Source organism: Vipera ursinii, assembly GCF_947247035.1.
Source record: "Vipera ursinii genome assembly, chromosome: 3".
NCBI lineage: Eukaryota > Metazoa > Chordata > Lepidosauria > Squamata > Viperidae > Vipera > Vipera ursinii.
This window is the reverse complement of record NC_139516.1, coordinates 56,904,370-56,918,326: the sequence shown is the minus strand read 5'-3', so window position 1 is coordinate 56,918,326 and position 13,957 is coordinate 56,904,370. Positions and strand designations below refer to the sequence as shown.

At 41.0% G+C, this 13,957-nt stretch overlaps 1 protein-coding gene across 3 annotated transcripts in view; it reads left to right on the top strand.

Annotated features, from left to right (window-relative positions):
* Positions 1-13,957, top strand: part of EIF2B3 (eukaryotic translation initiation factor 2B subunit gamma) — a 99,279-nt gene that overhangs the window by 45,339 nt on the left and 39,983 nt on the right. For all 3 annotated transcript variants that reach the window (XR_014491985.1, XM_083358459.1, XM_083358460.1), the window contains one exon: positions 1,662-1,751. Coding sequence is in view for 2 of the 3 variants with exons in the window: in XM_083358459.1 (XP_083214585.1) it covers positions 1,662-1,751 (90 nt within the window). In the remaining variant the exon portion in view is untranslated. The remainder of the gene's footprint in view (positions 1-1,661; positions 1,752-13,957) is intronic.

Genomic DNA, 13,957 nt, shown 5'->3' with positions numbered 1-13,957 from the left:
AAAATGAGTTCAGATATTCCTTGCTTAACAGCTATTCATTTGGCAACTGATGGATATTATGATGGTGCTGAACACGGGGTAGTTAGGTCCAGTCCTCAAAATTACATTTATTGCAGCTCCCCTGCAGTCACCAGATCAAAATTTGGGCGCTTAGCAGCCTGCCATCATTTACATCAGGGGTCCTCAACCTTGGCAACTTTGAGACTTGTGGACTTCAACTCCCAGAATTCCTCCGTCAGCGTTGAAGTCCACAAGTCTTGAAAGTTGCTAAGGTTGGGGACCCCTGATTTACATCGTCCACTGGGACATTTCAACTTCCCCCCTTCTCTCCCCTTTTTGACTGCCCTGCACTCCACTGCCACCACTCACCCCTACCGCCTCTGGCTGGCCGTCGCTGACCTTTGTCATCTCGGAGGGGAAAAAGATGGCGCAGGGTGGCCAAAAGGGCAGAAACGGGAGAGAGAGTGATGGATGGAAATGTTGAAACAGAGGGAGATGCAGCGGGGCAGGAGAAGGCAGAAGTTCTTACCTAATGATGGAACGGTCCTCCCATAACAACTACAACCAGGACTACTGAAACCGCTGTTGCTAAGTAGTGCTGTCATGTAATGTTCCACCTAACCACCACTTCACTTAGAAGTCACAGTTAGGGAAATTAAGCAAGGTCTACTGTGCATTCTTTATTTAGAGGCGTTATGTGTTTAGAACCAATGTTTGAAATCCCCATCAAAACAAATATATCTTCAGGGGCATCAAAAAGGGTTGGATTTATCTTTTCCTTTCATTTGTTTTCTTAGGTGACTGAAAATAGCTTTCTTCAACTTAGTGCTTTCCTGATGTGATAACATTGGGTTGGGTAAGACTGATTAATAGAATAGAGAGATTATTATTTTTCTGAAAATCTTATCTCAGATAGATTACATTTCCTGTTACTACGGTGGTAAATAAGACACAAGTTGAGCACACTTATCTGGCTGAACAAAGGATTTATAAAATACACGATATCACAGTTCCTAAAGCTTTCTCTAAAATTCATAAATTCAACTTTAGAAAATAAATCAGTGGAAACAACCAATATGAACCGGTGCCTTCCACGGTTAGAAATATTTGTTGTTACCAAAGTGATGTTCTCTAAATGTCATGTTCTTGTTGTATTTCCCCAAAAGAAAGAAATAAAGAAATTAAACTGGTAAAATTTATTTGGAAAAAAATGTATTTGTATGGAAGCAGAAGAGAATCTTACAAAGAAAACATTGCAAATAGTTTGTAGAAATAATATTAGACAACACTGGTATTTCTAAATTAAAATGTTGCTACGGTTCATGTCGGTCTTTCCCTCTGATACCAAACCTAAAGCAGAAGTCTCCTGCGGAAGAACTTGCTACATAGATTTAATGTAAAATCTGTTTTCATGGATTAGAGCCTGATGTACTTACAGAATGGGATCAGTGACAAACTGGATAAGCAGGTGTGTGTTTGTATGACAAATTAAAGTCATGGGAGCCATCACAATTCACCTTCCCACTAATCCCATAGCAAAGGTTTGGGAACACAGATGGCCCTTGTAAAATTTTACCATCAAGAAGTTTTAAAGTGGAGCTCTTAAAGTAACTGTGGAATGCAGAGCTAAGTGACTTCATTCTCTGTTGTTTCCTCTCCAGGCATTCACGAATTCACATTAGGACAGGTTTGACGGATGCTCATCTGTACTGTTTGAAGAAATGTGTCATAGACTTCCTTGTGGAGAACAGGTAAGGAAAAGGATCTAGGACCCCAATTCACGTCAAAAAGGTTTGAATGTCACACTGGAAACATCCTTGGCCTTGTTTAATCTACAGGATTGCAATATACGGCTAGTGTTTTTTCTGGCTTTAAATATAAGAACGCCCTCTTCAGTTTGTGATCATACGGACACAATTCCTTGACGTCCCATGAGCGTTCCTTTTAGCAAGGTGTGCACTGTGCGTTTTAATGATGTACAGTGCATTGCAGCAGTTCTACCTCTTATTCTGCTTATGGGCTCTCACAAGTGTAAAAGAAGCGAAAGAGAAGCAGAAAACATACTTGATCTTAGCCAAAAGGCCGAGAAGCGATGAGAGAAGCAGAAAACACGGAGAGGATCCTTTCGTCTTCCTACCTCCTCTTAGGTACCATGTTTCAGTTTTGAATACGTTCCTACAAGCTATTCCAATCCTGTTCTCAGCCTCGGCGGCATTCCCTTTCAAAACAACGGCTGAGTTTTTCCAGTGCCCACTCCACTGCCTTTCCGAAATGAGATTTAACAATGAGCAGGGTGCCTGAGAAAATTAAAATTATTGCTACCGTTCACGTATGCTGCAGAACATGCAAATGAAGCATCATCTGTGAGTAAGGTTTAATTATATGTTTTTAAAATAATTGGGCTGGAGGAAGACTTATGTAGGACAGCTGCATTGAAAAGGCAAGCTCTTATGAAAAATGCATGGCAGCGTTCTCCTTCTTTCCCACCTCTAAACTTCCATATGGCTTTTTAAAGATAATCCAACTGTATCTACCACATCTCACTTGTTTTGAACTGGAAGAAGAGAATGGGGAAATAAAAGTTTACCTCTCTGCTTGTTGCATAGGGAATCACTCAGCGTTCTCAGTTTCTTCCTGTTCCTTAGCTGGAGGGATGCTATGGAGCATTTCTATTTGTCTTTCAGAGGTTGGGACATGTGTAAGTGAGTACAATTTTTTGTTAGCCATCAAGGCCACCCAAACTTTGTTGGTTTTTAGTGGGAGATCAGTTTAAAGAGGAAGGCGACAGTGACAAGTTCCATTTAACTGAGAGTTATCTGCAGGATGTCTGCTTTCTGGAATATATCAAGCGAGGGGCAAGTTTATTCAACATGAATGCTAGACAATTAACTCTAATTGACAAGACCTAAACAAGTTGTTTGGACACTGGAAATTAAATCCAACCCATTACCTCCCCTGCCTCACTTTTGTATATGACGGTAACTTTCCACCCAGTAGCATTAGACAATGGAGGATTAGCACACTGAACTAATAATCTTGTTGACTTCATACCGAAACCTAATACGTGCCTGCTTTGTCTTCATTTGTATTTATTAGGGCATTCTTGTGCAGCAGTAATATGAGCATTTCTGTTCTTTTTGTATGGGTCTTCTTTTCGTACGTTATTTTTGTCTATTTGTAAATCCAAGACTTCTCTGGATAAATCTTCATGTTGACTATTTTTGATACATCCTGTGTATCTTGCGGTGTTCCTAATATGAAATTGTGACCACCTACTGAGAGGAAGAAAGACAGCCTTTTATGGAAGATGAGAGAGATCCTGGGTATAATGGTTTAGCGGTAATGAAGAATATGTACTCACCTCAAACTAGAAGTAACTTAAAGCTGAACCCCAGGCATAACTTTCGGTCCCACCTGCTCCAGATGCTGCTGGAGTTGAAACAGATGTGTTCCAGAATATATTTGCTCCTTTGAAATACTGCAGAAGCCACAGTTGATTTAAAGAAAAAAATGAGATGCTAAGGATGGAGTTTAAATGTTATGACAGACAAGTAAGGAGGTGAAGGATGACCAATGTGCAAAAAAAGTTCCCTACAAGTAAATAGATTTCTGTAATAAGAAGACCTGTTTTTATTCCCTCTTCCCCTAAACGTCATGACAGATTATGGCAGGGACAGATGGGCAGAAACAGATTAGGTAGTGAGTAAAGTCTTAAAATAGTCCTAAGAATGTTTCTTTGCATGGGCCTCTACAAAACCATTTTCAAAACAACTCTTGCACATGCATTTGAATGTATAAACTTGATATTTTTATGTTCATCAGCCTTTTAGTTTAAAGGCTACTTATTTTATATTTTGATGTATTAGATTAGATAGAGTAGATAGCATGTTATAGTATTGTTGATTTAGCTGTACTCTGCTTAATAATAAATTCATGGTAAAGTTGTTACAACAACTACTACTGGCTGGCTATTGGCTACATGCCAACCGTGTAGCTACAAGAAAGATAGTTCTATACATCTGTAGGATGTAAGGCAGACATGTCAAACTCGGTCACATGACGTGCGACGTATCGGAACTTTTCCCCCCATTGCTGGCAATGGGGTTGCCGCCCACGGGCTGCCAGTTTGACACCCCTGATGTAAGGTAAAGATTTAATTTGCTACGTGCTTTGCTACCAAACTGAGACAGGCAGTTAGGTTTCTGCAGTTTGAAAAGAAGTTACTACTTCCTGAGATATAAATCAAAAGAAAAGACGCTGCTTTCCTCTTAATCCTCATGTAAACGGCCTGATCAGTTAGCTTCTCTTTATTGAAATATTCCAGATCATTAATATTGAAGACCACCAGAAGCTTCAACTAGTCCAGAATGTGGCAGGATGGACAGGAATGGGCACGCCTTGGTGTGCCTTTGCTTCACAAGATGCCGCAGTTGTGCGCTTGCTTCCCGGTGTGATTCAGGGTACTAGTCATTACCTACAGAGCCCTAAATAGCGCAGGGCCCAGCTATGTGAGGGTTAGGGTTCTGTCTCCCATAATATCTTCCTGGCCACTTCAATCCAGCAGGATTGGTATGCTCCAAATTTAAAGATTGCCGTCTGTATGGAATCTGGAAAGGCTCCTTATCTGTCATAGCGCTTACCTCTCCAGTAAGGTTCCCCAAGAACTGCTATTTGCAACCTTCACCGCCTGCTTTCAACGTGTAAAATCAATGGGGAAGCCAGCAGAAGGTTGCAAATGGTGATCACGTGAGCATGGGATTCTGTGACTAGTGCCCTAACTGCCTTCATAAGATTGTGTGGCCCCATGACATTACATCTTACAGTCATTGCTTAGCAATAGAGTTCCCTATCCCAATTATTTTTGCTTATTAGTTTTATTCATTTATAACATAACATGTGAAATTAGGAAAAGCAAATAGTAAGGGACCACAGTAGAGAAAGGGAAAACAAAAAAAGTGGGAAGGAAAGGGAGGGGAAGAAACAAAAGGCATTGACCTCCGACTCACTCTTGCAGTAAAATCAGACATTAAAATCAAATCTCGACTTTTTTTTTACATTTCTCTAGTAGTATGCACTAGCCATTTCTGCATTGGCTAATCAGTAAAACCCAAAATCGTAATATCATTTTTTCCCCACTTCAAGCACAAAGTCCAGAAGCGGCTTCCAAGTAGAAACAAAAGTACTTAAGTTCTTTTCTTTTATCAGCACAGTCAATTTGGCCATCTCTGCTAATTCCATCAGCTTTTGTAACCATTCGTCCATGGCAGGAATCGAGGCATCCTTCCACTTTTGTGCATAGAGCAATCTTGCTGCCGTCACCATATATAAAATCAGAGTTCCAAATTTTCCCCCCAGTTCTCTTCCCATTAGACCTAGAAGAAAAGTTTGATCTGGTTTAATCTTTATGTTCACTTAAAGAATTTTCTGCATTAATATACGAATCCTACTTCAATATTTCTTTTGCCGCTATCCCAGTTATTATCAATGTGACCTATAGCTAGCTTCTACAGCAGACATGTCAAACACAAGGCCCGGGGGCCAGATCTGGCCCGCGAAGTGGTTTCATGTGGCCTGCGAAGCCATCCTGGAAACAGTGAGGGAACGGCCCCCACTGCCTTGGCCCTGGCCCAGAGACCCTCCTTCTGCCAGAGACCCTCAGATCAGTCCCACTCCTGCCCAGGCCCCCATAGGCACCCTTGATGCGAACGATCTAGAGTTGGCCACGCCCACCCAGTAGGCCATATGCACTCTAGCCACGCCCACCCGGTAGGCCACACCCACCCAGGCCACACCCACCCGTCCCCCTGAGGGCAACCACAATGCTGATGCGGCCCTTAATGAAATTGAGTTTGACACCCCTGTTCTACAGGTATATTTACCTATATCCTCCTGAAATGAACTGAAGAAGCCTCTCGGATGAGCAGTGAAACATTTTCAAAGGGGGGAGAAAAAAAACCACCAAGGGAGTTTTTGTCTTTTGGAAAAAGCACCTTTGGATTGATTCAAAATCTTTCCAGTAGGAGAAAGTGGAATATTTCAAACAGAAGCCTTCTGAAATTATAGTGCCAACTTATCAGTTGGAACAGCAATGGACAAATTTAAAGATTTTTAACTGTAACATTTTTTTTTACTCCTGATAGCTGTACCTAAATCATTGATGATACTACTTTATTTGGTAATGAAATGTCTGCAAGAAAACAACCAAACTCAGAGGAACCAAGAACCCCACAGTTCAACCCTGAGCTACAAATATCCCAAATCTAAACATGGAAACGACATTTTTAATTCTTATCTGTTATTATATTTCTGCCTCCCACCTTTCCCCAATAAATTCAAATCAGTGTCCATTTTCTCTTGTTCTGGTTTTACCATCACGTCGTCTTTATCGAAGAAGTCAGAGGAAGATGGTACATTTTTAAAGGCGATGGATTTGAATTTGTATCTTTCCCATCCCTAGACCCTGGAAACAAGGAAGACAAAAATAGAACTATGAGCTAGCCACAGCACAAGAAATGATGTGAGGGTGATTAGGAACAACTCTTGTGGATAAAGTCTAAAGAGTAATAAGTTAAGTAATTAGTTTTGTCATATTTTGTTACTTTTGAACCCATAAATGTCAGATTTAATAGCTCTACGTGGAGCAGTTTCCCCGAGCAAAGTTAATTTGCTTTTCAGAAAAAGCGTTTAATGTTCAAGCGGAAACACTTGGCTCGGTTGTATTCAGAGAAGCAAAGTATCAGATATGTTTTGGGAAAGAAGAAAAAAAAGCATTTATGTGTCTTTTAAAAACATTGGCTATTGATAAGCCACTTCCTCTGCCATTCCCTTCCTCCTCCCTTCAGCCAGTCTCCCAAGATCTTTATAGAGACCTTTTCTGGAAAGCTGTTCCAGAAAAAGATTATTTTTTCTTCCATCTGAGCTGCAGACTGAAAGGAATGCTGTGAAGAAAAATCTTCAAAGTTCTGTACCTTCCATGAACACTACTACCAAGATTGCCAGAGGGTAGGAGCTGTGTTTTGGTTGATGAGAGTAAATTTTGTCCACGGGCTTCTGCTTGATTTGCTGCGTGGTATGTTGTACACAGAGGCCCCTGCAGGTTTACATTAAGATATTGCCCAGACTAAACCAGTCTGTAGTTTTGCTTTCTCCCTCTCAATGCCTTTTTATCATTCACGCTGTCACCTGTGTTTCCTGGCAAGGCCTATGGACTGTGAGGGAGGTCTGGCAGAGTCAGACTTTTTCTGCCTTAATGCATGCTCTCTCTCTCTCTCTCTCTCTCTCTCTCTCTCTCTCTCTCTCTCTCTCTCTCTCTCTCTCTCTCTCTTTCTTTCTTTCTTTCTTTCCTGCCGGATAAATGTCTGTAAAAAGAGAGCTTGCCGCGTGGATACTGAAGAGAGAGCACGTCAGTTCTGTGGCTGGAGTGCATTTTTCTTCCTGATAAAAGTTCAGATTGTATACAGTGAGTATTTTCCATATGAAAAGAGAGAGAGAGAACAGATTAAAATTTAGGAATTAAAATGCAGACAGACAGACAAAATGGCCAAATAAAATGAAAAATATAAAAGAGGCAGCTAAAGGTAGGCCATTCCTGCAGATGTACTGAAAATTTAAATGGTGTTACAGGGAAAGATTTAGGGGTGATTAGCATTTCCACAAGTATCAGTTTACTCCAAGTAGTCCTCAAGTTATAACCATTTTGTTCAGCAGCTATTCGGATTTATAGCAGTGCTGAATGAAGTGGGTTCTCAAAGTTTTGATTGTTGCAATACCCCCACAGTAACATGCACAAAATTTGAATGCTTGGCAACCAGCTAGCTTGCACTTATAACCACTTGCAGCACCCCTCGATGATGTGATTGCCATTTGCAACCTTCCCTGCTGGCTTCCCACAGACAAGGTCCGTGGGGAAGCCAGCAGGGAAGACCGCAAGTTTACTTGGCAACTGTCCTTTCTTTGCTTGCATGCCCCACAACTTCCTCCTTTCCTTTGCTTGCATGCATCCCAGCTCTCTTTTCTTGGACCTCCTGGCCTCCCTGCATTTGCACAAACCCCACACTTTCTTTCTCTGGCCTCCCGGTACTTGTACTCACCCTTGCATCCTCTTTTTGTAGCCTGTCTGAACTTGCAGCATACCACAGAAACCGTGCCCCCCCCCCACAAATTTGTGTGTGACTTGCACTGGACCTCCCAGCGCCTCCCCTACACTGCTGCAGCACCTCCATATCTTTACCTGGGACAGCCTCTGCTTCCCACATAATGACCCACACGTCTGGAGTTACAACCCAAACCAGGACTGCCTGGATTGTTATCTTGAAGATAAACTGGTAATTCATTCTCAAAATGTTTATTTATGCCCAATAATAATGTATTGGTTGTAAAAATAGTCCCCAATTTACAACTGCAAGTGGAAACAGAATTGCTGCAACTACGTAAGCGAGCACTTTGCTTACTTTATTGCAATTCTCATCCCAGCCACACTACTACTAATACAATAATTATTGTGTATCAATAAACTTTTTGAGAATGAATTGCCAATTCATCTTCAAGTATTAATAGTTTATCCTACCCTTGGGATTGTAGTACTGTACTCGCTTTTACCAAGGGATGATGTAGATCAGGGGTGTCAAACTGCCGGCCCGCAGTCCGGATGCGTCACACGGAAGCCGCACCCACCCCATTGCCGGCAATGGCAAAACCGTCACGTGACGTTGCGAGTTTGACATGTCTGGTGTAGATTAAAAAAAAGTTACATAATTAGTTATAAATTTCTACTCAATAACTTAGTTTATAACTTATCAACCAATAATAGCAACAAGTAAAATTATAATACAACATATATATTTGATAAGGGACGCGGTGGCTCAGTGGGTTAGGACGCTGAGCTTGTCGATCAGAAGGTCGGCAGTTTGGCGGGTCGAATCCCGAGTGCCGCGTAACAGAGTGAGCACCTGTTACTCGTCCCAGCTTCTGCCAACCTAGCAGATCGAAAGCACGTAAAAATGCAAGTAGAAAAATAGGGACCACTACGGTGGGAAGGTAACAGCGTTCCGTGCGCCTTTGGCGTTTAGTCACGCCGGCCACATGACCACAGAGACATCCTCGGACAAGCGCTGGCTCTTCGGCTTTGAAACGGAGATGAGCACCGGCCCCTAGAGTCGGAAACGACTAGCACACATGTGTGGGGGAACCTTTACCTTTTACCTTTATACATATTTAAAGGAGTGTCCTATGATACTGCAGAGCTCACATATATCCAGAAATCATATGTAATAAATACCCCCAAATTGCCAGTCTTAATGGGAATAGGGTAAAATAACCAGGACCCAATAATAATAATAAATGTCCCTAAAACGTCTTTAAAAGCCAACTGACTTTCAAGAGCAAAACGTAGGATGAAACTGATTCTAGAGCAATATTTTTCAAACTTGGCAACTTCTTAAAGTTAATGTGTGGATTGCTGGCTGGGGAATTCTGAGAGTTGAAGTCCACACATCTTAAAAGTTGCCAAGTTTGAAACACACTATTCCAGAGTCATGGTGCCGGGTCTGTGAAACAGATCCGCAACTCTTAAGGGGAAACAGTAAGGTGACTGTATGCAAAGGAACATAAGCAAAAAGCATGTTTTTAATGGAGGGGAAATGTTGTACACCAAGGAGAGTTACATTGTGCTTTTTAGTATTACTGGTTCTCAGGATAGAATCTGTCCTGTGGGTTTCTGTTGGGAAAGTTGGTGAATCACTAATAAAAATGGAGGAGAACTAGATGTAAGTGCGGCAGGACTGCTCTTCCATATTTGTATGTTTCACCTGTTCTTCATTCTCTTTGTGTTCACATCCAATCCTTGTCTGGCACTGTGGGAATTTGCAGCTGCAACAAATCCTTTGGATATTTTTGCCGTAATCTACATGAATTTGCTTTGAATATTTCTAATGCTGCTTGTGTCCAATCTGCAGCTGGCAGAGCAGTTCACATCTACAGCTGTTGTTTGGAGTGCTTTGAAAATTCCTGCTTGTTATGACATAAAAGGAGCCCATTTGGAAGGATTTCTCCACAACCTGAAATACCCTGATTAGTCTTCCTGCTGTGCCCTCAGCTTCTGTTCTTTTCTTCCTATGCGGTTAACTGTTGGTGGCTGAAGCCACCTGTGATTAGTGTTAATGTGCAATACACACTACAAATATAACTCTTGCTTTTTGTTTGTATTTGGTATACAGTTGTCATGCTCTGTAAGGAATTTGAGGTACAGATTGGTGAGATCACCGTTTACAATTAGCCATAGTCACAGTAAAACATTCCTATTGTTAGCATCACTTTTTGCAATACTGGCTAGTCAAGTGTTTGCTTTTCCTCATGCCAGTACGTATACACACACACACACACACACACACACACACACACACACAGAGAGTTTTAGGTTGCTTCAGAGAGAAATAATTTATAAACTTAGTATTCCCCATTTTTTATTGCACTAATATATAAAGACATTAGCCAAATAAAATCAAGAATCACAAACAGAAATGGACCATAGAGGAATAGGCAAATTATAATTATGAAATACATATAAAACAAACAAAAAATTACCAAACAGTGAGGTAAATTTTGGTCACATGAAATAATGTTGACTGGACCTTTCCACTGTGCTGATAGGAAACCAATTGACATATGGACGATGAACATATGTCTTTAATATAGGATTTTAAAGCAGGTGTACTAGAGTGTTTTCATCAAAGTACAGCAGTCTGTCTAGCCACAGACCACACACTGTAAATCTAGAATTCTTCATACTTCACTTCCAAATGTTTCATATATAATTTAGCAGCACAGTCACATCTGTAATTTTTTTCTTATTCCAACACCGTATTAGGAATCTTTGAATATTAAACCAAATGAATACAGCTGTAGAATATGCCCAAAGTCTTCCGTAAAATTATGCTTGCAACATACGGTTGAGATCTAGCCTTGCTAGTATCCTTTGTAGTAAACTGAAAATGAAAAATCATTTTTTCTTCTATTCATCACTTTTTAGAACATACACTACAAATTTAATATTTTTTAGAACTCTTGCCTGTTGAATTATTAAAACAAGATATTCTAGCTCCTTGTTTCCCATATCTAGCTTAGTAATACTTCTGCATTCTTTCATCTGATTTTTTAAAAGTACCAACAGTTTACTAGGTGTCTACAAATCCATTAAAACATACAGTTTAAAACAAGCCCAATTTAAAATGTAGGTAGTTCTTATTTAGTAACTGTCTTGTTTAGCCATTCAGTTACCAGAGTGATGAAAAATCTGTGATCAGTCCACACATTTACAACTTTGCTGATCTGTAAAGCAAAGGAAAGCTGAAGATCATAAGCACAGTGGCAGTTTCACTTATTGACCACTTCGTTTAACAACTGAGTTATTGGTCCTAATTGTAAGCACTAAACAAGGAGTAAAATAGAATAAAATTGATGCAATAAGAAGACTAATATACAGTTGCAATTACAATAAAATAACAGCAAACGGTGTTCTAAAATGATTTCTGATTGTCATGGGAAAAAAGTAGTGATACCAAAGAATCATAATATAGATCAGGGGTCTTCAAACTTGGCCCTTTTATGACTTGTGGACTTCAACTCCCAGAAGGCTGAGGAATTCTGGGAGTTGAAGTCCACAAGTCATAAAAGGGCCAAGTTTGAAGACCCCTGATATAGATGATCTCAACTTACAACCACTCATTCAGTGGCACTGAACGAAGGGACTTACAAATGATCTCTGAAGTTATAGCTGTTGCAGCACTCCCACATCATGTAATCAAAATTTGGGCACTCGGCAGCCTGCCTGTACTTTGGACTTCATGGCAGCTTGAACTCCTCATACCCACTTATCTCCCCTCCCCATCTATACCCCCCCACACACACACACCTACCTTGTGGTCCCTGGTGCTTTAGCTAGAGGAGGAGAGAAGACAGAGCTGGGGGCGGAGTTAAGCCTATCATCAGCTTAGAATTGCTATGTTCCCACAAATGGTGAAAGTCCACTTGCCCTTATCTGGCACCAGTTCAGTGTTGAACTTTTGTTGACCATATTCTTGTGTATTGGATTGAATAAATTTTCGGTGCTGCAACTTAATGGATGATCCTAATCCTTTGCACCTGACATTAGTTGGCTTTCATCATCTTTTTTTCTTCTGTTGCTGTCCAAGCATGCCCAGCCTATCCCTTTGTGAGGCAAATGCTGACTACTTGAAGCCATCTTGCCCAGGTTTCATGAGGAAAGGACCATGCATAATCTGGAGAAGGTAGTCTTGTGTGGCTGGCAGCTGCTTTGTGAAGAGCCAGGTTGGGCATGCTTGTCAGCAGCAGGAACAAGAACATAGTTAAGGTCATGGGGTGGTGGCCACATGTAGGGCAGCAAGTGCTGGAGTGCAAGGAAGTGAGGACAGTTGGGGCTAGACTGGGGCGTTTGCGGTTTTCTGCTGTGCTGCTGGGCTGGGTTGAGGTTGCATTTCACACTTTGCTGCAGATAAGGGGGTTCTTGCAACCACAAAACCATGGCACACCAAGAAGCCCTTGAGATGCAACGTATAGTTTCCCCAGTTTCCCTATGCTCACAACCATGCACTCTTTCCTGGCCTCCCTGATCTTTACCTGGAACCCCCTCCACGTTCTCCTTAACAACCTATGCCTCTAGAGTTACGATGGCAACTAGATTGCCATTGCTAAGATGTCACTCTTTAGAACCACATCATTTAATGGAGGAAATTCCAGCCCTGATTGTGGTCGTAGGGCAAGGATTATATGCACAGGCTCAAAAGAGCCTCTCTAGAAGAGGCTGTTCCACAAACCCGAAAGATACTACCAAAAAGTTTTTTTTCCTCTCGTGATCCTGATTCATTCATTTGGTATTGGCACTTGCGGAAAAGCCGTACGTGAACATAGAATCACATAGGTAGATATGTGAGGAATTGTTTCTTTTAAGTAATTTGGCCTGAAACCATTTAAGGAATTAAAAAAACAAAAAAACTAGATTTTGAGCTCAAAAATGGGCTGGGAACTTGTTCCACTGATGAAACCGTGGCATAAGGTGAACGTATCCACGAGTCCTATTTTTCAGATGAGCTGCCTTTTCTTCAACAAACTTTGTTGCTTTGTTTTTAAGAATAAGCCCTACGTGTAATTTCTTTGATCTAAACAGAATAGTCCGTGCAAGGGTTATTCTGTCTTGCCTAAGCTGATAAAAGGTTAAGACACCGAGGCCAGTTGGGTCTCCGGCTTCAATGTGCATCCGATAGGAAGCCAAGACTACTCATCTGCTGCTTTAAAAAGAAAGCGTGCAAACCCCTTCCGAAAAAGCTGCAGATTACTGGAGTAAAAAATGCAAAGAGACATCTTTCAGAGAAGGAAGCAATTAACACTGGAAATTGTTTTGCAGCAAGTGAGGATAAACCATGAACAGAATGGAAATTGCATAGGAAGTTCCATAAGCTTTTTTTTTTTTGTCCAGACTTTCTCCTGTTTTCTCTCATCTCAGCTACACGTTCAGGTGTCAGAAGAGCATGCTTTCAGATGTAATCAGCCTGATGCTATCATTTTTAGTGAAGCTTAGTACTAAGTTTTGTGAATTGTAAAATTTCATTTTTGCATGTTCAGTTTATTGAAACCTGAGCTCTTTGGTGTTTATATAATACTTCGGTTTTGATAATATGTGTGTGTGTGTGTGTTTTGCACATGATAGCCAGAATATCCCTGCGTGATTTGCAAAGCAAACACGCCCCTGTGTCTATTTTGCAGAAGGGTTAGAGCTAAAATATGATCAAGCCAGGAGGAAAGCTTCTTTTGAGAGACATGCTAGGTGCAATTTGATTTAGTCTGAAAGGAAAGCAACCAACTTCTGTGCGTGCCGAAGGATTAGTACACGGATGAGAAGTTGCCAGAAAATCCCAGGTTAGTTGAAATTGAAAAAAACTTTCCT